A 23,377-nucleotide genomic window follows, 5' to 3' on the forward strand; every position below is an offset into this window, starting at 1 on the left:
CATATAGTCAATTGTATAAATCTTTTATTACATCTGAATTTTAAGCCATAGATAGACTTAAATGTATGTATGTATGTAGTTAGACATGTATGTATTTTTTCACATACAAGTTGTGGAGGAATTCTCCCGTATTTTCTTCTGCATATGCACTTCTGTTTTTTACATTTAGAGGCCCATCATTCAGGAGTTTCTATTTGTGTATGGTGTAAAGAGTGGATCCTGGAGCAATTAAGTAAATGCAGCAAAGTATTAGCAATTCATGGAAGGCACACGGGTATTTACCACGGCTGCAACTTTTCTCAAAGTTTGACAATTTGAAAAATAAACAGCTGGGGGTAAAGCCTGTTAAGCAGAGTTTGCGGACGCTGACGGAGGCGTGGGGGGCCCTTTAAGATTGGCCCCTCCCACCCCGGAAGGGCTCCTTCAAGCCCCGCCCTCCGCCTCTCCTCGCCCGCTCCCCGGTCAGTTCTGGCCCCGCCCTCCACAGCGGAGTCAAGTCACGTGAGCCGGGCTGCGGAGCCCCGCTCCGCGCCGTCATGGTGGCCCCGATGTACGGCTCTCCCGGCGGCCGGCTGGCCCGGGCGCTGACGCGGGCCCTGGCGCTGGCCCTGGTGCTGGCCCTGCTGGTCGGGCTGTTCCTGAGCGGCCTGACGGGTGCGATCCCGATCTCGGGACGCCAGTGGGGGCCCAAGGGGCCGGTCCCTCCCGACTCCCGCAGCCGCTCGGTGCTCCTGGACGCCGAGACCGGCCAGCTCCGACTGGTGGATGGCCGCCACCCGGATGCCGTGGCCTGGGCCAACCTCACCAACGCCATCCGCGAGACCGGGTAAGGGTTGGCCTGACCTCGCGCGGGACCGGCTGGGGGAGGGGGTTGCACGGGCGCGGGGCCTCGCCTGCCCCTAGGGCAGTGCTCCTGGCTCCCTGGGGGTCAGTTTCCCCGCCTTTTAGGTTGCAGCACAGTCACCTGGACCAGGTCCCTGGTTGGATCGGGGCTAATGCAGTATCCCTCAGCTCGTGGGGATCAGTCCCTCGCCTTCAGCTAAGGGTGTGACAGTACCTCGGTTACACTAGAGACTAGATCCCTGCCACCCAGGCCCCAGTGCCTCCGTCTGGATCAGGTCCGCGGAGCACCGCCCCCCCCCCCCCCCCCGCCATCCCTACCCCGCCTCTGGGCCAGAAGGCTTGTGATAGCTCTTCAAGGGAGAAACTCTCACTTCCTTGACGGTGGCTTATACCCCGTGGGTGCCTTCCTCTTGCCTCTGTTCCAGAACGAGGGCAGCAAGACTCGCCTGGATTCTAGGCCAGTGTGAAAACCCAGGATCCTTAAATTCATGTAGACCCAGATAGTATTTTTGCTGGGGCTCTGCTCCTTCTTTCTCTCCTCCCTCCTGGTGCAGGCGAAAGTTGCTTTCCGAGATAGTACCAGCCAAGTGCTCCGTCCTTGGTAGTCATGATTAGCTGTTGTTCTAACCCCCACTGCCTGTGTGAGCTTCCTTGTCTGGGGCTCACATTTTGAGGGTATGCTCTGGCAGGGAGGTTGGGTGGTACCCTTCTCAGGCCCTGTACCATTCATTCATTCACTCACCTGATGTACTTGGCCTTGGGGACACAGAGCTGAGCAAGATGGGTCTTCATTCAGAAGGGGAGACAGTGCCAGAAGGGTAACCTGAGTCAGTGGTAGTGGGGAAAATCCACCTTAAAGCCTTGTCAGCCGCGCTCAGGCCCTGGATTAAGGCTATGCTGGGGATTTTAGTGTACCCTGCATTCCCCTCTTCCACCTATCCATTTTGCTGGCATGCATTAATTCCTGCAGGTGTTGGAGAAATACAGGACACGGAGGACATCCCCATTTTGATGCTTTATGGCACTGGGGAGGGTATTAGATAGAGGGAAGATTATGAAGAAGGGATTTGCCGTAGATGTAGGAGGTGGGTGGGGCTAATCTGGGAAGGCTCCTGGGAAGAGGAGGCCACAGAGTCTGCTAGTTACTATCTGTGGGGGGAGCTAGAGCTCTGTGGCTCTGTGGCTCTGAAATCTGGTGACCCATTCTCTGCTGACTCACACGTGTTTTTGGCCCTGTGTAGCAAAACCAAGAGGGCATGACAAATCTCTGCTTCCACACTAGCTAGGAAGGAGGCACGGAGGTGAGGTCCAGGTTGGGGAGGGGGCCTTGTCCTACTGGAGACCCCTACTGGGCTGTGTTGCTCTGAATTATGGAAAGAGGGCTTCCTTGATGACTGTGCTGGATGGAGAGCTCTTTGTGGCCCAGCTCCCTTGCTGTGTGACCTTGGACAAATCACTTTGCCTCTCTGAACCTGTTTCCTCTCTTAAAAGTGAGGCTTGAAGGGAAATTCAGTGGGAGCACAGAAAGCACCTGTGTTTGTTTACTGAAGGAAGGAATGAGTGAAAGAGAAAGGAGCAGGTGTCCTCTGCCCCCATTTTATAGTTAGGGACACTGAGGAATGAGGCGAGAGCCCAGGTCTCTTCCACACTTCTCGCCCTCACATCCCGTTTCCAGCATCCTTTCTGTCCAGTTGGCCCCTTTAGCCCTGGGGGCTGTGCTGTAGAGAGAAGGTATTAGAAACCCCTATTTTGGGGTGGCTCAGGGGGTTAAACGTCTGCCTTCAGCTCAGGTCATGATCCCAGAGTCCTGGGATCAAGCATCACATTGGGCTCCCTGCTCAGTAGGGAGTCTGCATCTCCCTCTGGCCCTCCCCTCTGCTCATGCTTGCTCTCTCACTCTCTCCCAAAGAAATAAAATATTAAAGAAAAAAGAAAAGAAGTTTTCATATTGGAAGCAGGGAAACTGAGACCCTTAAGATTGACCTCTTAGAACTTAGGGATAAGATGAAAGAAAGACATCTGAGGTTTCCTGGCTCCCGATCAGCAGAACCTCTGAATTGTGGGTGATTGTCTCATTTTTCAAAGGATGAGGGCCAGGGATTTGACTCTTCTGTTTACCTGGATTGGGGATCTCTCCTCTTCCTGTCCCCCAGAATTGGCCACGGGGGATCCTGGGATTGTCAGGATAAATTCTATGTCCTCTTCCCCCCCGTGGTCTGTCCTCTTTCATTTGTGTGTATCTGACCTTGGACAACACTCCCCATGAACCCTGAAACGTTGAGGATTTGGTGCTTGGCCATCAGAGGTGCCCCAGGAGGCAGGGCCTGCGTGTTTGGTTCCAGCCTTGATTCTGGGGAGGCTGGACCCCTTCAGCCCTGCCTGACTCCCCAGCCAGCTGGTTGACACAGATCACGAGTCACCGTGGAGCTGGGGCAGGAAGTGAGTGCCAGTAAGAAGGAATTACCCTATTAAGAAGCAGGGAACCCGCTTAAATCCACCAGCTAAGAAGCAGCAGCCCAGTCCAGTAAAGTTGGTAGATACCATCCGGCTGTTCTTGGAAGTCAGAAAAGGTGAACCTATGCCGCCAAGAGTGAGAAGGACTGGTAGCCACAGATTAAGGTAGGCGAGTGTGTCCACGGTGCACTGTCCCCCGAAGCAGGGTGTGGGGACCAGAGGAGGTGTGTGATGCCCTGCTAGCACACAGCAGTGGTCTGGTTTTCCTCAAATGTGGCCTCTTTAGAGGAGTCATCAGGCATTAGGCCCCCGTGACATAAAATCCCAGTGTGGCCCATAGACTCTCCAGAAAAAGAAAAAAGATTGGAGAAAGAGATCAGTGCTGCCAGCTTCTTATTTTTTTTTTTGAATAAGTGCATTAAAAACAAAACAGAACTGCATTTATTGACCTCTGTTAAATTTTCTCTTCTAAAAGATCAGCTATTTTAGAATCAAGTGAGCAGAAAGGACATGTTCTTTCATAGAGAACAGTCTAATGGGTACATTTCAGTTTAGAAACGAATGTTTCTAAACTCTCGTGGTTTTCTTTTGACTGGGGATGGGGAGTTTTGCAAAGTTTTCAGTTGGCACAGCAGTGAGGGACTCTAGAGGCCATTTGCCCTAGTTCGAGCCTCCCTGTTTTACAGATGGGGAGGTCGAGGCTGGAAGGGCCAGGAAGTATAGTGTAGAGCAGAGTTTTAGGTTTACTCTCAGACCGATCTAGGTTCCTATCTTCGCCTGCCTTATCTCTGTGGTGGGGATGGTGAGAACCCTGCAGAGTTGCGGGGGTGGAGATGGGGGGTGGTGAGGTGGCGAGGAATCATTTGATTAGGCTTCGGGCCGAGGCAACAGAGGGATCCTCAGAGATCAACCTCGGGCTCTGGCACTGAAGTCTGGTGGCTTGAACAAAACCTCTTATATGGGAACGCCCCCCACTCAAAGTGTTCTGGAAAGATGGGGGAAACCCATCTATCTAGGTTTTCTGAGGACTCGGGCAAAGTCACTAAAACCCATCTAAATGGAATCCACCCCCCCCCCCCAGTTGCCCTCTGGAACAAGGCAGCACACAAGGAGACAAATAATTAACCTTTCGTGGTTAAAAAAAATCCCAGCAGTTTAGAAAAGTGAGACAGGATGTATGAGGTAAGTTCTCCCATATATAACCACTGTTAGCTCTTTCTTCCAGAACTTTCTATGCATAAATAGGCCTAAATGTGCATACTATGTGTAAGCACAGGTATGCATGCGTGCTTGTGTAAAATGCTGTCATACACAGTGTTGTCCTGAGTCTACCATTTATCCTTCTCTGATCCTATTTTTTTCTTTTTTTTTAATGTTGTCTCTGACATCTTGTCAGCACATGGTACCTCTTTCTCATCACAGCAGTTGCCCTGCTATGTCATTACCTGCTTACATGCCAGCCCCCCTCCCCTCAGCCACCCGTCACCCCTGCATTAGCCTTGGGAAGGCCAGGCCTGAATGCCATTCACTCTGGCACTCCCTGCCCTCCATGTCTGGCACCCGGTAGGCTCTCAAAATGGCTTACTTGATGAAAGTATCAGGTGAGCGTGTTTTGATCGTTTTTTCCTCTCTAGAGTCCTCCCTGGCCACAGCCGTTCTCGCCCTGGAGCTCTTGGGTGGTTGGCTGCCTGCCCATGAGACTGTCCTGGCAGATCCTGGCTCTGCCTTGGTTTGGAGATTCTTCTTGGTGCCCCTGGTTTTTTTCGTGGAAATTGCCTTAACAAATGTTTGTTCCTAGTTACAGAAGCCACCTGGGCGAATAGTTTTGTGTCCTAGGAGCAAGAATGAAATCCAGAACCATAAAGGAAAGGATGGATAGGATTGGCCGCACAAAACCCCCCCAAAACCTCTATAGGGTAAAAGCAAAAGCAAAAAATTCAATTAAATCAATTAAAACACAAACATATTTTCAATATTAGTGACAAGCAAAGGGCTAATGTATACATAGAGAACTTCACGAATCAATAAGAAAAGATAAACACAATGGAGAAAAGTGACTCAGGCACTTGAACCAAAGAACTATAATTGACCAATAAAAATTCAAAAGCAAGTGTAGGGGGCGCCTGGGTAGCTCAGTTGGGCAAGAGTCTGACTCTTGATCTCAGCTCAGGTCTTAATCTCAGGGTTGTGAGTTTAAGGTCCGCGCTGGGTGTGGAGCCTACTTTCAAAATTAATTAATTAATTAAATTTTAAAAATTAAAACAAATGTAATTGAAGTAATTAAAGGATTATAATTAAAACAACACGATTGTGTTTGTGTTTTTCCACCGTTGCCTTGGCAAAGATGAGAAAGATTGGTAGGAATCATTTCAAGCAAGGGAGTGGGCAGACAGGACCGGGTACGTTGTGGGGGGGGGTAGCGCACAGCCCGGTGTGGGAGTGGGCTGGTAGTGTTGGCCTCACCCGGCCATTAGTTAGAAATCCAGTGTCTCGGGCCCTGCCCCAGATCCTGATCCGAGTCTGCCTCCAAACCAGGTCTTCAGGTGACATGGCTGCACATCTGAGTTTGGAAAGTGCCGCTTCCCAGAAGGAGCAGGAGCCTGGAATTGAACCCCAGCCCTGTCCTTTGCCAGCTCTGTAAGCTTCGGCAAATGTATCCGCTCATGTTGGGCACCAGTGCCTTGGAACGAACCACCCGCCAAACCTGCTGGCTTCGCAAATAACCAAGGGTTATTGAAGGATCCGGGGGGGCAGCAGGGCAGCTCTGCTTCATGCCGTGGGTCTGCTCCGTGTTTCTCTCATGTCCCTGAGAGCAGCGGGCGGCCGGGGCGTGTTCTCCTGCAGGCAGCAGAGGCATAGCAGAGCAAGTGGAAACAAAGGAGGCTTCTCAAAGGGTCGTCTTCGACCTGGCACACAGGCATTGCCCTCCATTGGCGAAAGCAAGCCAGATGACTGAGCCCAGATTGGTGGGGCGGGGACGGACTTGGACGTGGGTAGAAAGGACCTCAAGGCCACACGGCAGAGGCCCCGGATAGGACGAGGGCAGCAGCGTGGGCTTCCTCGCTTGCGATGCCTTGTGCCTTCATCACCTCCTCTTCTGTGCTGCGGGGAACAGCAGTGCCTGCCTGGTAGGATCATGGGGTTGTCGCGAGGATCGAATGAGTCCGTGGACAAGAAGTGACTAGAATGCCGTCTGGCCCAGAGGAAGCCCTCGGTTGACCCCGACTGGTGTGATGGTGGAGGCTGGGACATGGATTAGTACAGCTCTGGGCCGGCGGCTGTTTGTCAGTGCTTATAAAGTTAAAAATACCTGTGCCCTTTGACAAAGCATCTACCCTTTGAGAGATTTCCCCTGACATGTGCACAAAGACAGACAGACGGCCATTCACATAAATGTCCGTTCCTCACTGCGTCTTTTATGGTTTAACACTGGAAATGGCCGTGTGCCCAGCCTAGGGCTGGCTGTGCGTGTGCCGCCTGGGCTGACCAGTGTCCACTCCCCTCTCCGTCTAGGTGGGCCTTTCTGGAGCTGCGCACGAACGGCCGCTACAATGACAGCCTGCAGGCCTACGCCGCGGGCGTGGTGGAGGCCGCCGTGTCTGAGGAGGTAAGGGCCAGGTTGGGGAGCCTGAGGCTCCCGCCTCCCACCCCACCCGGCGCGCACCCCCGGAAGCTTGGAAGGGTCCTGAGATGAGGTGTGTGTGGTGGGGTTGGGTGGGAGGGCTGCTCCCGCCCTCCATGTCGTTGGGCAGCAAGAGCTCACGTGCATTCCCTAAAAACTTAGGCTAGGTACTGTTTGATGCATATGCAATCATGAAGCCCAGTAGCGAAACATACGGACTGAAATGTGCAATGTTATTCATCCCTCTGAGCCCCACTTCCCAACCCCAGCCCCCAGAGGCACCATCCCCCTAAATGTCTGTTCATTCATTCATTCATTCATTTATATTGAGATATAATTCACATGCCATAAAACTCACTATTTGAAAATGCACAATTCAGTGGTTTTTAGTGTATTCACAGGGTTGCCCAACCATCTCCAATACCCAATTCCAGAACGTTCTCACCGCCCTAGAAAGAAACTCCATACCCATACCTCCCCTCTCTCCCTCACCCCAGCCCCTGGCAACCATTAACTTACATTCTGTCTCCATGGGTTTGCTGATTCTTGACATTTCATGTGAGTGGGTGGTCTTGTGTGTCTGGCTTCTTTTCCTCAACATCGTGTTTTCCAGCTTCATCCCCGTTCTGGACCGTGTCAGTCCCTCACTCCTTTTTGTGGCCCAGTAATACTGTCTTGTATGACGGACCACATTTCATTTATCCCCGCATCCGTGGGCAGACTCTTGGATTATTTCCACTCTCTTTCGTTAAACTGGTTTAATCACGTGTGCTGAATCCTCAGGCAACATACCGTTCTGCTGTACTCGATCTGGGGTTTTAGAAAAGTGCGAACCTCCATTTCAGAAGGTGGCCCGTAGCAGAAGTGGGTGAGTTGTCACAGTGACAGCCAGTCCCCCGCAGTGTGGGTGGAGGTGTGACAACCACTTGGAAAGGTCATTTGGCAGTGGTGGCCTTGAACCTGCACATGCCCTAGGGCCGCCGAGCACCATGTGATGGAGCTTTGGGAAGGAATCGGCAGTACAGACGCCTCCCACAGGCTGGCTGCTGAGCGGGAAAGAGCAGGTGACAGATGACTGCACACAGGGGACACCCTGTGGTGAAACTCACACTTCTCATTCTGACAGCTGGCAGGGACCTGGACGTCCACTTGGGACCCTGATGTCTGTGGAGCTACTCAGACGCTGGGCCTGGCAGGTGCTGCTTGGGGTATAGTGAATGAGCAGGAGTCTGTCTCTCGAGGGGCCCCTAGCCTGCCAGGAACTGAGGCAAGGCCCCAGGGGCCCTGCTATGAGGAATCCCGGACATACATACCAGGAGCCTGGCCCATGAGAGCCTCAGCCCTCACACTGGCCTCCCCGCCCTACCGAGCGAGGCGTGACCAGCCCAGTGAGGCCCAGAGAGCTGAAATTACTTACCCAGGGTCACACAGCCAGTGAGCAGAGGGGCCAGCATTCAAACCCAGCTCTGTCTGACCAGAGTTTCTGTTTCTAAGCGTTTTGCTCGGCTGCCCCCTACCCCGCCCCCCCAGCCTCACTGGCCTGGGAGCTTCTCCTGAGTAGTGATTGTGTCCTGTCCCCAGCTGTGACCCCTGCACCAGGCCAGAGCCTGAGAGAGGACAGGCATTTGGGAAATGCTTCTGGAAGTACTGGAAAGCTGCATGGAGGAGGTGGCATCTCTTTGAGGCCTCTAGGGCAGAGGAGAATTTGGATGTGTTTCAGGGAGATGGCAGTGTAGCAGGGGAGTCCCTAAGCGATCAGTCTTGGGGTACAGGGTGCTGCCACCATCCCCTCACTGGCCTGTGTGTCTTGGGAATATTTCCAGCGTGGTGAGGGGTGTGGCTGGAAGCTAACCCACCAGCCTTGGCCCCGTGAGGTCTGTGCTTTGGGAAATTACAAATCCACACATTTCCAGGGTTCAGATCTTGACTCTGCTTCATTGTCTGGAGGACCTTGGGTAAGTTAGTCACCTGCCCGTGCCTCAATGTCTTCAGCTATAAAGCAGGGATGGTGGGGATAGCACTTTCCTTCCAGAGTTGCCGTGAGGTTTGCACAGGTCTGTTCATACAGAGTGCCATTCTTGTGAGCTCTGGGCATGGACCCCTTCCCTGTAGTGCCACAATATAGGGGACGTCCCTCCCCCTGCTGGAATGCCAGCTGGGTGCATTTGAGATTCTGGGCCAGGCCTGGCTGACCTCAGCCGGGCTCACCCGTGCTTCTGCGGTCAGCTGGCAGTTTGGAGAGGGGGCAGCTGAGTGGCTTAGAATGGTCTCCTTCATGCGTCTGGGGGTTGGCTCTCTGTCAGCCGGGGTGACGGGAGTGATGGGGCCGATGGGGCTGACATGGTCTTGAACCTGCCAGCAGGCCAGCCCAGACTTGTTCACGTGACATTAGGCCACTTGAGGGCTGGCTGAACTGGTCCGGCATTCACTTGCACATGTGTCCATTGTAAGTTCCCTGTTGTGTCCTCGGGGCTTAGGACAGGACGTGGTAGGGGTGTGAAAGTCGTACTTTGTTGACTGACCAAATACATCTGTAGCTTGGGGGTCTCCGGTAGCCGAGGAGGCCTGGTCTAGAACAGACTTGGAATGCTAAAGTCTCTCAAGAGAGGGGGATGTCCAGAAGCATTGGGCCCTGATGGGACAAGAGTGGGATGGGTGAGAAGGGCCCCGGGGGGGAAGAGAACCCGCGTGCGCAAAGGCGTGGGCCTCACCAGGGCACTGTGGTTCTCAGAGGCCTGGCTGAGGTTGAGGAGTCGGAGCCCGAGTGGGGAATCAGCGGGGTCCCTGGCAAGGCTGGCAGCCCGCCCCCCCTGCACCTGCCCTCGCACACCTTGCCTGCCCCACAGCTCATCTACATGCACTGGATGAACACGATGGTGAATTACTGTGGCCCCTTCGAGTACGAAGTCGGTTACTGCGAGAGGCTCAAGAGCTTCCTGGAGACCAACCTGGAGTGGATGCAGGAGGAGATGGAGCTGAACCAGGGGTCCGCTTACTGGCATCAGGTGGGTGCGGCCCCCACGCGCCGGGGGGGCTGCTCTCGGGGTCTGCTCTCGGCACCTGCCGCGGCTGCGGCTGCTGCTGGCCCGGCTGGCCGGCTGCCTGTCTCGCCAGCCCCTCTTCGCCAGCCCTTTCCCCTCCCTGCCTTCCCCTCTCTTCGGCCGTCTAGCCATCCATCCATCAGTCCTCCCTCCATCTGTCTGTCCATCCATCCAGTCTTCCCTCCCTTCCTTCTTCTCCCTCTGTCCCTCCCTCCGAGCCACCCACCCACCCAGCCAGCCGTCAGCCTCCCATTCATCCCCCTCGCTCCCTGTCCGCCCCTCCTTCCCACGCAGCCATCCGCGGCGCTCGGCTGTCCGCACACACACCACACACAGGCTTATCCATCTTCCTCCCTCGCTCTCACCCGCCCGCCACCCGCTGCCCGTCGTAGGCCAGCTCCATTCTCCCACCAGCCACCGCCCCAGCCACTGACATACCCCCTTGGGTTGCCTGTCCAGCTTCCCGCCCACCGTCTACCCGTCTGCCCACTGCCCACTACACTTCTTCCCATTCACTCGCCCCGTTGTCTGTCTGATTCATTCCCCACCTGCCTCCTGGCGATCGGGGCCCCTGCAGGTGGCAGTCTGTCCATCTGTAGCTCCACCACCGCCGCTCGCTCTCCCCACCTGGGGCCGTCTGGTTCCCCGGGGACGATGCCCGCGCCCCTTTTGCGCCCTCGATCCCTAGGCTCATCTCCTGCTGACCTCCTGCTCTGTGGTCCAGCCTCCCTGACCTCCTGGTTCCTTGAACAAGATGTGTTTCCTCTTGCCTCGGGGCTGATGACCTGCTGCCCCTTCTGCCCAGAGCACGTCCTCCCCGCCAACCTCTGTCCCGTCCCCACACTTACCTGTGGCGCTATAGTGAGGGACTCAGAGTCTGTCTTCAGCGAGACCCGAGCCCTGTGAGGACAAGGCAGGGATCAGTCTTGCTTTGTTCACCACAGGATCCGAGGCGCCTAGCGCGAGGGCCAGCACATAGTAGGTGCTTTACATGTAAAGATTGGTTGAATATATATAGATGAAGGAATGGATCTGTCTTGTCCTGTCTGCGCATCCAGGCTCCGCACCTGACTGGACAGCTGTCATTCTGCCCACCCTGCCCTCCACCTGGACGATTGCTTCTCTGTCCCTGCCTCCCTTCTGCCTAACTTAGCAGCCGCGCATCCATCTCTCAGTGCTGTCTGACTGTCTGTCCATGTATCTTACCCTTTTGTCCATCTGTCCATCCCTGCTTCAGATGCTAACAAAGTGCCTGGTGTGTACCCGGAGCCGACCACGGCCGCTCGGGGACCCCGTGACGATCTCCCTAGCTAGAGAATAGTGACAATGACAATGGGACGAGTCAGCTAGTGAGACATATGCTCGGAGTGGCAGCGCAGCCAGGAGCTGAGCTCAGAATAAGGAACAGTTGACAGTGGGTCAGGGTCGGCTGGGAGGCTTTTTGGAGGAGGGGGCTTTCAGCTGGGCTCTTAAGTGGGGGTAATTTAGGTTGGCAGAGGGCAGAAACATCTAGTTAGCTAAGCGATGGCAAGAGAGTGCTTGGCATGGAGGGCTGGGTGAGGGGGGATCAGGGCTGTCTAGATCCTGGAGGGTGCACCGGGGCCCCTCACATTGTAAGAGAAGGCGTGAGCCCTAGGGGGAGAGGCCTCACCCCACCTGTGCCCCTCCCCCTAGGTGCGGCTGACCCTCCTGCAGCTGAAAGGCCTCGAGGACAGCTATGAAGGCAGTATGACCTTTCCAACTGGGAGGTTTACCATCAAACCCTTGGGGTTCCTGTAAGTGCCACTCCCGGAGCGGACAGGGTAGGGGAGAGGGCCATGCACCTTATTGTCAGACAGACCTGGGTTCCCGTATGGGTTCTGCCTCCTCCTGGCCCAGCCTCGGACCGCTCACCTAGCCTTCCAGAGCCTCAGCTTCCTCCTCTGTGAACGGGGCATGGAAACAGGCTGCCGGCAGGCCGATGTGGTAACCTTCTAGCATCCTGCCCTCCTCAGCTTGTTGCAGCTCTCGGGGGACCTGGGAGACTTGGAGCCTGCCCTGAATAAGACCAAGACCAAGCACATTATGGGCTCAGGCTCTTGCTCTGCCCTCATCAAGCTGCTGCCTGGCCAGACAGACCTTCTGATTGCCCACAACACCTGGAGCTCCTACCAGAACATGCTGCGCATCATCAAGAAGTACTGGTTCCAGTTCCGGGAAGACCCCCTAGGTGGGTGGACGTGGGTATGTCCGTGTGTGTGAGTGTGCGTGCGGGGCACACAGTGCAGGGGGTGGGGGTTGCTGGGACCTGTGGGCCTTGGCCCTGTGCACACCATGGAACCATTCTAGGCGTCCACCTTATTGTTGACATCTTGGTTTCTTTTAGTTCCTTATCACAAGGCGTATCAGTTTCCTGCTGCTGCGTAACAAGTCTCCCCAAATTTAAAACAACAAAAGCTTAAAACACAATCATTAATTTTTGCTCAACGTGTCTGTGGGTCAGCCGGATAGTTTTGTTATGCTGGGCCAGGCCTGGCTGATCTTGGCTGAGTCACTGATGGTTCTGCGGTCGGCGACTGAGGCTGGCCTCCTCCGCGTGTCGGGGGGGTGGCTCTCTGCTGGGTGCAGGGGCAGCTGGGTGAGCTGAGGCTTATTCAGGTGACATCTGAGCGGGGCAATGTGGAAGGCCTCTTGAAGGCTGATTGAAATGGGTACAACCCTCTGCTGCTCCAAGCAAGGCAAGTGGCCAGCTCTGATTTGAGAGGAGGGGAAAACAGAGCCCAGCATCTGATGTGAGGAGTCACAGGGTCCCATGGCGGACAGTAGGGACGCAAGCTTGGGCGGACTTGCAGCAGACACTCAGGGCAAATGCTCAGCTACACAAGCAATGCATGAAGACATGAATACACCCTTCCTGTCAAATGTGAAAACTTCGCAGCTAAGGCCCGAGTACCCCAGCATGGCGATCTCCTGCAATCCCGGGCCCCAGTGTCCACCCCAGAGGTAGCCACTGCCAGATGTTTGCAGTACCTCCTTCTTGGCGAAACTTAAAATTAAATCCATTGTTGCCAGAAGTTGGCAAGTCCCCCTGCTAATGATGGCAGTACTGGTTAGCGCTGTCACTTGGAGAAGAACCCCGTCGGTATCTGATAAAATTCAAAATCTGTCACTCCCGTGGTCCAGCAGTTCTTGGCTCAGATCTGTCCCTAGGGAGCCATTTTGCCTTCTGCACAGCGATGGTGTACAGGATGTCAACTACAGTAATGGTCGGGAAACAAGCTCATGTCCATGAACTTAAGCAGATTTCTGCGTTGACATGTACACAGAGAAGCGTGCACATCACACGAGTACGGCTGCAAGTGTTGCTGCCTGTGTGTACCCAGACTGAGAAATAGAACGTTCCCAGCCCCCCTGCAGCTGCTCTCCTGGCCCTTTCCAGGCACGTATCCCCACCCCCAGCGTAATCTCCATCTGCCTTCTTACAGCGTAGATGTGGCGTGCCTGACTTTGCATGTTACGTGCACGGGCTTGCTTGTGTCTGACTTCTGTTGTCTAGCGCAGTGGCTGTGAACTTTATTCGTGTTGTTGTTTGTAGCCACAGATCTGTCCGGTTCATTGCTCTAGATCCATGAACATTGTAGTCTCTTCCGACGAGAACCTTTGTGAGGAAGTGCCTGGCTGGCTCAGTCCGCAGAGCACGCAACTCTTGGATCTCGGGGTTGTGAGTTTGAGCTCTGTGTTGGGAGTAGCGATTATTTAAACAACGGAACGAGGGGCGCCTGGGTGGCTCAGTGGGTTAAAAGCCTCTGCCTTCGGCTCGGGTCATGATCCCAGGGTCCTGGGATCGAGCCCCACATCGGGCTCTCTGCTCCGCAGCGAAGCCTGCTTCCCTCTCTCTCTCTGCCTGCCTCTCTGCCTGCTTGTGACCTCTGTCTGTCAAATAAATTAAAAAAAAAAAAAGAAAATAAACAACGAAACGAAAACCTACATAAGTCATACACATAGGGTATAGGAAATTGGAAAATGCACTAAAACATTCATATACAATCAGAATCACTTGAACACCCCGTAACTCACAGGAGATAATTTCTGTGAATATCTGGTTCTGTTTTTCTTCTAAATGAAATGTTCCTTATTTTCCCATTTGTTTTCATTGATTTTTATTATGCTAGTAATATGTGAATGTATTCTTGCTGATGCAAGTTCCAGCAATGCAGATAAAGAAATATATCTCTTGTGATACCCTTCTTCCAAATTCTAGACCTTCCTAAGGGAATACTTGCTGCCATTTTGATTTGGATCTGTCTAGACTTTGGATTTTTAGGATGCACTTCTATTGTGTATTTTTGAACTTTTTTTTTTTTTTTTTTTTTTTTAGTTAATAGGCTCTATTTGTTAGAAAAGCTAGAGGTTTACAGATAAATCAAGTAGATAATACAGAGAGTTCCCGTATACCTCCCCGCTCCTTTCTCCTGTTATGTGTTGCATTGGCGTGGTACGCTTGTTATAATTATCTGTCAATGTCAGTACGTTACTCTCAGTGGAAATCACAGTTGACATTCAGGTTCACTGTGAATAGTATGGTTGTACGGATTTTGGTAAAGGCACAATGGTGGGTATCTACTTTTATGGTTCTATACAGCAGTTTTGCAGCCCTAAGCAGTTCGCTTTCTGGATTTTTTTTTTTTTTTTTTTAAATAAGACCGTAACAGATGGATGGTTTGCAGCTTGCTCTCTTTGCTCAACAGCCGGCCTTGGAGGATTTTGGATATTGTCATGTTCAGTCCACCTTCTAACCACTGATACTAAACTTTAACAAGTTCTCGACTGAGGATTTGGGCCATGTCCGGGTGTTTGGTGTTTTTGGTTGGGGCTGTGGCAAGACAAGTGGGAACCCTAGGTTAAAAGATGGACATAAGTAGGGGTGCTTGGGGGGCTCAGGCGCTTAAGCATCCAATTCTTGATTTTGGTTCAAGTTGTGACCTCAGGGTTGTGAGACGGAGCCCCATGTCAGGCTCTGCGCTGAGCACAGCATCTGCTTGTCCCTCTCCCTCTGCCCCTTCCCCCACTTGCTCTCTCTCTCAAATAAAATCTTAAAAGAAAAAAATATGAAGATGGGGATAATTAGTGGTGCCTAGGTGGCTCAGCTGGTTAAGTGTCCAACTCTTGATTTCAGCCCAGGTCTTATCTTGGGGTTGTGAGTTGAAGCCCAGCATTGGGCTCCTCGCTGGGTGTGGAGCCTACTTAAAAAAAAAAAAAAAAAAAAAGATGGGTATAATTAAATATTTTAGTCTCTGGATACATACAGCCAAATTGCCCCCCAAAGTGGCTGGTCTGGTTTACACCTGTCCACGAGTCTATGAGCGTGTCAACTTTCCCCCAAATTTGCCAGCACTGGGTGTTATATTCATTTCAAGCTTTTTCAAGTTTTTCATTCTGTTTTTTTCATTTTTCATTTCAAGTTTTTTCATTCTGAGAGGTGCTACATGACATCCTGGGCTGAGCCCCACCCCCCGGGCCCGTATTAACTTTACTGATGGCTAGTTTACACACACCTTTAGGATGTCTATATTGGGAGGTCTGGACACACACATGCAGTCCTGTGACCGCCGCTCAGTAAAGAGTGCCCCTTTATAGTTATTCTTCAGGTAGCGACTCTTCTGGTTTCTTTCCCATTAGGTAGTTATGCCTATTCTAGAAGAGAAAAACAAACAAACAAAAAACCTGCATTACTTTTTAAAAATTTTTCTGGTAGTAAAAAAATTATAATTTAATTGAGGTGAAATTCACACGGCGTAAAGCGAACAATTCAGTGGCATTTAGAATATCTGCAGTGTGTGTGTCCTATCACCCGTATCTTGTTCCCGGATACCTTCATCACCCCGGAAGGAAACCCCAGGAAGCCATCATTCCCCAGTCCCCCTTCCCACCAGCGGCTCATGGCCTGGTTTGCTAAAATATCAGAACGGATGGAGGCTCCCCCAAGACCAGCTGCTCTCCTACCTGGAGCCTCTGGCTCTTGGGTTGGGGTGCGGGGATCCCCAGATGGGTTTGTCTGACCTGTACCCCCACCCCCTGCTGGGCTCATTCTCCTCCCCCACCCCGCCGCCCCCCTGCAGAGAACTCTCCCCTGGCTCCAGGCAACAAGGTGGTCTTCTCGTCCTACCCTGGCACACTCTTCTCCTGTGACGACTTCTACATCATGGGCAGCGGGCTGGTGAGTGTCCCTCCCATGTGACCCTTCTCTCCCAGGGGTTTTGGGTCACCGGGCAGCTTTGGGCAGGTGGGTAGATGCAGCGCCCGCCCTCTCCACCATCCCACGCTGGGCCTCTTCTGCTCTGGTGCTTGGACCACTGGGGAGCGGCGGGTTGATTCTTACAAACAGATTCCCAGTCCCTGTTGGTCGGGGCTGCCAGATCCGGCATTCTCCCTGGACTCGGCATTCTGAGCCAGCTCCTCAGCCTTCGCTGCACTTGAGGGGCCCTTTTGCAAAATCTTTGACCTTGACCTCAGTGACCTAGTTTGTTTGGCGGTCTTTAGCATAAGCCATCCCTCCCTCCCCCGTGCCCTGCTGTTTCTCATCCTGCCTCCGCTCCCTCTAACCCCGGCCAGGTTTTCTGAATAAATGCTCTTTACAATGTGTTGTTTTTATCGGTTTTCCTGGCTGGGGTCCAGGCTCGTTTAGAAATCTGTTCCTGGCACCCCTCGCCGGGGCACTGAGCCCTGAGATTGCAACATGCGGAGGAGAGGAAAACATTGCCCTAAAAACACCCTCCAAGCAGGAGGTGCCAGTTTCCCTGCGGCTCGGTGACAAGGGGCTCTTTCCTTTTCTTGCTGCCTTCTGAGAGCAGCGGGGGGCTTAGTCCCCTGGAATGGGGAAGGAGGCGTGAGAGGACCAGGTGGTAACTGAGGGGACCCCCTCGCTACGGTCTGGCTGGGGCAAGGAGAGGACCGTCTGGGGAAGAACAGCTGAGAAGGTCTCACCCAGTGACCTGGGAGGGGTCCCAGCAGGAAACGTACCTCCCACCGGGGTCTTTAACGGTGGCTAAGCCACAGACCCCTTTGGCAGAATCTGGGGGTGCTGTGAACCCCTTCTCAGAATAACATTCTCAGATGCAGACACCAAAATACATGGGATCATAAAGGAAACCAGTGATATTAAAAGGTGTTTGGCGAAATATTACATAAATAACCTTTTAACATTATATATGCGCTGCTTTGTGAACTTAGTAAATCACAGGCTCTCGGAGCGGATGTGCTAACTACCTTAATTTCGAAGGAACGGGGCACATAAGTGATATTTTGAGACGGGTGCAACCCTGTCGTATGGTGGGAACACATCTGATTTCTGTTGGTGACGGTCTCAGGTACCACTCACGTCACGGTGGCGGGTCACCGGTGCTCACGGTGCAGGGAGATGCTGAATGCAGTTTGGCAGCAGTGGGAAGGAAGAGGTGGTGTTTTCCCCTGTAAGTCTGCAGACTCCCTAAGTACAGCCCCAGTTTCAGAACTCCCCCATCCTGGGAGGGGAAACTGCCTTCCAGGGCTTTCTGGGCCGCATTGATCTGAATCCTGGCAGTGGCTCTGGAGAGCCAGAGTGGCTGGTTGAGGGACAAGGGAGGTACAGGCCGAAAAGAGTGGAAGAAAGTGTTCTCACCTGGGTATTGCTGTTAAGAGGCTTGCCTTCCAGATTCTTCCTTTTAACATCATATTTATGGTTCTTGCTATCTTTTAGCTGGTTTGGGGGCTTTGCATAAGAGAGGAGGAAGCGTGCTAATATCCTGCCATAGAGGAGAGGACATTGATTTAAGAGCTGGAAGTTTGCTGATGGAATCTTGGCCCGTCCACTGACCAGCTGTGACATTTGGCACGTCTCTTAGCTTCTTCAGGCCTCAGTTTACCTTTCAGTAAGAAGGAGCATTAGTAGCCATGCTGTGTTTTTCCCAGGAGGGCTGGAAGAGGTCGGTGAGACTGTGATGGTCTGCCAGGCTCCCAGCTTCGAGTTGGCTGATTTTCTCCGCAAAACTGCAAGAAAGGGTAGAAATGGGATGCTGTCTCTCTGGGGAAAGAGTTGATTGACTCGGTTGGAGGACTAGGTCCATAGGAGCAGTGCCATTGACTCTCCCAGGGGCTCTTTCCCAGGGCAAAGCTGGATGCATGATTGTGAATTTCTCTCGGTGCTCAGCCAGGGAACCAGTAGGAATGTGCACCCAAAGCAGCACGTGAGGTTTCGAAAAACTAATCAATGTACGGATCCTGACTGATCAGCACTGCCACTTGGTGACAGCATGCCCTCATCCTAAGTGAGGGGGCCCTTCTGTGCAGCACCCCCTTGGCCCTCCCACAGGTGACACTGGAGACCACCATCGGCAACAGGAACCCGGCCCTCTGGAAGTATGTGCAGCCCAAGGACTGTGTGCTGGAGTGGTTGCGTAATGTGGCGGCCAACCGCTTGGCCTTGGACGGGGACGCCTGGGCAGACATCTTTAAAAGGTTCAACAGTGGCACGTGAGTGGGCTCCCAGCACTTAGAAATGGGCCAATTTCCCCATTGACAGAGCCCAAGGGACGTGGCACCAGGGCCACACCCCCCCCATACCCTCTGCAGAGCCCTCTCATGGTTCCTGCTGGAGGTAGAAGGTGTCTTAAAGTCTTCTCCCTTGTTTTATACTTAGGGAAACGGGGGCTTTTTCTCTCCCCTGCAGGCTCTCCATCTAGGGAGAGGCCCTCAGAGGGAAGCCAGGAAGTGAACTTGGGATTTGAGGGCCCTGGAGGTGGGAGAGCTGTCTGAGCAAGTGGGCATGCGTCAGTGGGGGCCCTCTGAGCCGGAGACATTGGAGCTAGATGGTGCAGGGACTTACAACGTCGGGCTGAAGAATCGATCTGTATTCCTATAAGCACTGGGGAGCCGTAGCCTTCTCTGGAGCAGACAGACAGCATGGTGGGAGCCGAGGACACCTGGTCAAGCTGCACTGTCAGGGTGACAGATGTCAGTTCACCCTCCCCCCCAGTGCCACTTCTTTCTCTTGATTGCTGGTGGCGCGGGGCCCTGGGGTTGCAGGGAGGCTGGGGCAGTGGCCCCAAGGTGTGTTCATTCCTCCTTCCTTCCCGGCAGGTACAACAACCAGTGGATGATTGTGGACTACAAGGCATTTGTCCCTGGCGGGCCCAGCCCCGGGAACAGGGTGCTCACCGTCCTGGAGCAGATCCCGTGAGTAGCCTGGAAAGGAAAGCAGGGGGTTCCGGGGCTGCCTAGGCGAAGGTCTGGATGCACGCCGGAATGTGTGTGGGAAGGTGACCATCTAAGGAAGGCCAGGTGGGAGGGGGAGGCAGCCTCGGGCTGCGGTGGAAGATCCAGGACTTAATCTACCTCTGGGCAATGGGGAGCCGCGTGGGGTTCTTGAGCAGGGCAGTGCCCACAGGTGCCGCTCTTCTCACCAGTCTTGCTCCATCTCTCTTCTTGGTCCCAGGGGCATGGTGGTGGTGGCCGATAAGACCTCAGAACTCTACCAGAAGACCTACTGGGCCAGCTACAACCTACCGTATGTCCCCACCCGTGCCCATGCCTCACCCCTACTCAGTTCTCCTTGCTGGTCAGGGCTTCTTCCCTGCGTGATGTTTTCAACCCACAGAATGAAGAAACCACCTTGGCCTTTCTTTGGCTGAGAGTAGTGGGACTTTGGGCTGTGCCCACGGGGGGAGGGTCGGGGGTGGCCAGGCTCAGGTGCCGCCCCCGCTGGGTCTCCCCCATTAGGTCTGCTGTAACCAGGCCGCACGGCCATCACCTCCGGACACTCACTGTACCCTACCAATGAGAGATTTGCTCCTTACAACCAGTGCACAGTCGCCATGACCCCCATTCGCATTTCACAGACGAGGAAACTGAGGCCTCTAGCAAATGCCTAACTTTCCAAACAAGGCGCGTTCCCCAGCTGTTCAGCGGTGAAGTCAGCATCTGAACCATGTCTCTTGGACCACAGAGCCCAAGCTTGGTCACCCCAGTGAGCCACCTCCCAGCACACACAGAAGACATGACTGTCACTGTCCTGTTGTGGTTGTTAGTGATCTTGTTCTGGTGTGACCACCCCTCTGTCTTCCCGCGCACAGCCAGCATGGGCAGGGGCAGTAAGTGACCGTCCTTTTCCCCCCGTAGGTATTTTGAGAGTGTGTTCAACGCCAGCGGGATGCAGGCCCTGGTGGCCCAGTACGGGGACTGGTTCTCCTATGATGGGAGCCCCCGAGCCCAGATCTTCCGACGGAACCAGTCGCTGGTGCACGACCTGGACTCCATGCTCCGGCTCATGAGGTGCGTGGGGGAGCGTGTGCCGCGAGTCCCATAGAGCTTTACACGCGCTTCACTGGCCCCCGTGTGTAAGCCTCACTACGAGCCCGGGGGTTGCAGGGCAGTGGCCAGCTGTAAGCACACGTTACAGGTGTGGGTGCTGGCCCGCTGCTGAGTGGCCCCCTGGAGCTGGGCACCAGCCAGAGGAATGGCCCAAAGCAGGGAGCCCCCGCTGTGGGAGATGTGAGATCCGTCAAGCCCTCTCGGGGATGTGGGCACGGAGGGTGGAACGGGCTGAGCCCCCAGCCCTGCTGTGAGGGGCAGGATCTAGCCCAGATCGGGGGTGGGGGCCCCAGAGGGTCTCTGGAGGAAGGGCTGCCTCGGCGGATGTGAGGACAGGCGTGGAATGGTGGGGTGAAGAGTGAGGGAAGCTGGGCACCTGAACGCAGGTGGCTTGTGTCCGGGGCTGCCACCAGTGGGAGCTTGGCCTCCCCCGCCCAGCACGCCTGATGCCCCCTCCCTTCCCACATCCAGGTACAATGACTTCCTGCACGACCCCCTGTCCCTGTGCAAAGCCTGCAACCCCCAGGCCAACGCAGAGAACGCCATCTCGGCCCGCTCTGACCTGAACCCCGCCAACGGCTCGTACCCTTTCCAGGCCCTGCACCAGCGCTCCCATGGGGGCATAGACGTAAAGGTGCTGCCCCACCCCGGGCCTGGGGGCAGGGGGTGGGCTGGGGTGGTGTCATCGCTGCGGGGCACGGGGTGGCTGGGGTCAGAGCAGATGGCGGACCAGGGGGCAGGGTTGGCACGGGGCTGCGGGTGGGGGCCAAGTTAGGGCTGGGGTCAGGGCCGTCTGGATTGGGGCAGCTCGGAGCCCAGCCCAGGCTGGTGCTCAGTGACCTCTGCCCTGGCTTCCAGATGACCAGCATGGCGCTGGCCAGGGCCTTTCACATCGTCGCAGTCAGTGGGCCTACGTGGGACCAGCTGCCTCCGTTCCAGTGGAGCTCCTCGCCCTTCAGTGGCCTGCTGCACATGGGCCAGCCTGACCTCTGGAAGTTCTCGCCCATCGAGGTCTGGTGGGACTGACTCTCCTTCTCTGCCCTGCTGACAGCCACTGGGGCCACCCATCGGCCGCCAACCTGACCTCCTGCCCGCCCCCTCTGTGGCCTTCGTCCCCTGCTGTGCCCAGATTGGGGGGCCTGGGTCTGCCAGGTTCACTGGCCTCCGGATCATCTCCTGGTTGGGATGCGCGGCCTGATGGGGCCCAGCACTGACTCGCTCGCTCCCCTTCAGTGAGGGAGTGCCTCCCTTGTCCCCCGCCTCTCTGCATCTCTCTCTCTCCTCTGTCTCCTTCTCTCTTTCTCCTACGCTGGAGCCCTGTCCTCATGCTGCCTCTTCTTGAGGGCTTGGGAGGGGTCCTCGGATGGGGTTTGGGGCCTCTGGTGGAGCAGGAGGGGACATTTCCAGTTCCCGCCTCCCAGTGTCATTCCTGCCAGTGGCTCTGGGACTTGTGGGGTTTTGGCCCAAGACCTGGGCATTGCCTCTGGTTGGCATCGGTCCTTCCGTCTCCCAGCCCCAGCTGCTCTGCTCGCTCGGGAAGTAGCCCCTTTGTTTCCCCTTCTGGACAGCTTCCCTGAGGACAGAAACTTGAAAACAAACAAAACCAAAGTTTCTGGCGACTTGAGGCTGGAGGGGCCTTCGGGGCAGAGAAGAGTGTCAGCCTCTCTCCTGCAGCCTCGTGCCCTCTGCCCCCAGCTTGGGCCTGCCCCTGGCCTCCGGGCAGTGCCCACAGCTCCCCTGCTGTAGGAACCAAATTGCAGACTGTGCTGCCATTAAATGAGAGGCCGTGGCCCGTGTGCTGTGCATTTTTAGATAGTGGGGGAGGCTGGGCTGGTGCCCTTTGTCCTCCCTGGTTTGGGTTCTACACCATCCACCCATGCATCCTCCTGTCCATTCTTCTGTCTGTTCATCTGTCCGTTTATTCGTCTGCTGACCTGCCTACCCATGTCCACCTGCGGTCTTCCATTCATTCATCCATCTACTCATCTGTCCGTCCATCCACACAGCCACCCAGCCACCCGTCCATTCACCTACCTGTCCGTCCATCCATCCATCCGTCCATCCATCCGTCCGTCCATCCGTCCGTCCGTCCATCCATCCGTCCGTCCGTCCATCCATCCATCCACCCATCCATAGATCCATCCATTTTCCATCTACTCACCTATTCATCTGTCATCCATCTATCCATCTACCTATTCATTTATCTATATCTGTCCATCCATCCATCCGTCCATCCATTCAGATGTTCTTGAGCACCTATCCCAGGGCCTTGGTAACCAACAAGACTTTCCCAACTTCCACTGTGGGATATAGGCCGACACGAAACAGAGTCTCTCCCCATCTGATCTTAGCCAGCTGGTTGACCCCAGCCCTCCACGCCTCAGCTCTTCTAGTGGACAGAGGTGTAGGCGTTGCCTCTTTGGGGGGTTTTGTGCTGACTCAAGTGGGACAGTCGAGGCTGGAAGCAACCCTGTTCCGCACAGGCTTTCTTGAACTGAGCACCACTCTGTCCCCCAGGAAGAACTCTGGGGCCAAGGGACGGATGGTTTGCTGTCTCTGCCTGCCCGCCCTTGATGTCCCATCACCTATAAAATATGTTTCTGTCCCTCCTGGCTGGAAGTCAGTGGATGAGCCTGTGTCCGGGGTGGGTTTGGGGTGGGCTTGACACTCTCCCCTGAATCTCCCAGTCCTTGCTGGTAGTCGGGGTGGGCAGGGGCTCTGCAGACCCGTGTGGATCTGCATCATGTCCTGAGGGACTGCAGGGGTCTCAAGCTGCACTCTGAACTTGGGGACTCAGTGAATTGCATGGGGGCGGCGGGGGTTGGTGTGGTGGCGCCCCTCCCCGGCCCCGGGGGCGCCCCCCCGCCCCCCCCCCCCCCGCAGGCCCTCTTCCCTGTTTCCCGTCAGCAGCGCTCTCCTGGGAAGAGGGTTTCAGGTCTGAGAGGCTTGGCATGGCATTCTTCTCAAGTCCAAGTCCGCTCCTTCTGAATCCCTGAGATGGGTGTCCAGTGTCAGTTTACACCCCCCCCAGTCGGGGGGGGGGGCTCATTGCTCTGCTCCCATTGGTTCTGTGATCAAGTCATTCTGATAGCAG

The 23,377-nt window shown here is 54.8% G+C and overlaps 1 protein-coding gene across 1 annotated transcript; it reads left to right on the forward strand.

The window, feature by feature from the left end:
• The first annotated feature begins 490 nt into the window (after positions 1 to 490).
• PLBD2 (phospholipase B domain containing 2) lies at positions 491 to 22,072 on the forward strand. Its single transcript, XM_059408494.1, has 12 exons — positions 491 to 826; positions 6,811 to 6,904; positions 9,766 to 9,924; positions 11,635 to 11,735; positions 11,955 to 12,169; positions 16,059 to 16,156; positions 18,287 to 18,447; positions 19,054 to 19,149; positions 19,409 to 19,480; positions 20,092 to 20,244; positions 20,755 to 20,917; positions 21,142 to 22,072. Exons 1-12 carry the CDS (start codon positions 537 to 539, stop codon positions 21,307 to 21,309), a joined length of 1,770 nt encoding a protein of 589 aa, XP_059264477.1. The 5' UTR covers positions 491 to 536; the 3' UTR covers positions 21,310 to 22,072.
• Positions 22,073 to 23,377: the final 1,305 nt, after the last annotated feature.

The sequence above is a fragment of the Mustela nigripes genome, chromosome 8, assembly GCF_022355385.1.
Source record: "Mustela nigripes isolate SB6536 chromosome 8, MUSNIG.SB6536, whole genome shotgun sequence".
In the NCBI taxonomy this organism is placed as follows: Eukaryota; Metazoa; Chordata; class Mammalia; order Carnivora; family Mustelidae; genus Mustela; species Mustela nigripes.

Excerpts from the sequence above, each read along its gene's own strand:
- PLBD2 (XM_059408494.1), top strand. The coding sequence starts at position 537 with ATGGTGGCCCCGATGTACGGCTCTCCCGGCGGCCGGCTGGCCCGGGCG. Across the intron at positions 18,448-19,053 it reads AAAAGGTTCAACAGTGGCAC|GTACAACAACCAGTGGATGA; the intron begins GTGAGTGGGCTC and ends CCTTCCCGGCAG. Across the intron at positions 19,150-19,408 it reads ACCGTCCTGGAGCAGATCCC|GGGCATGGTGGTGGTGGCCG; the intron begins GTGAGTAGCCTG and ends TCTTGGTCCCAG.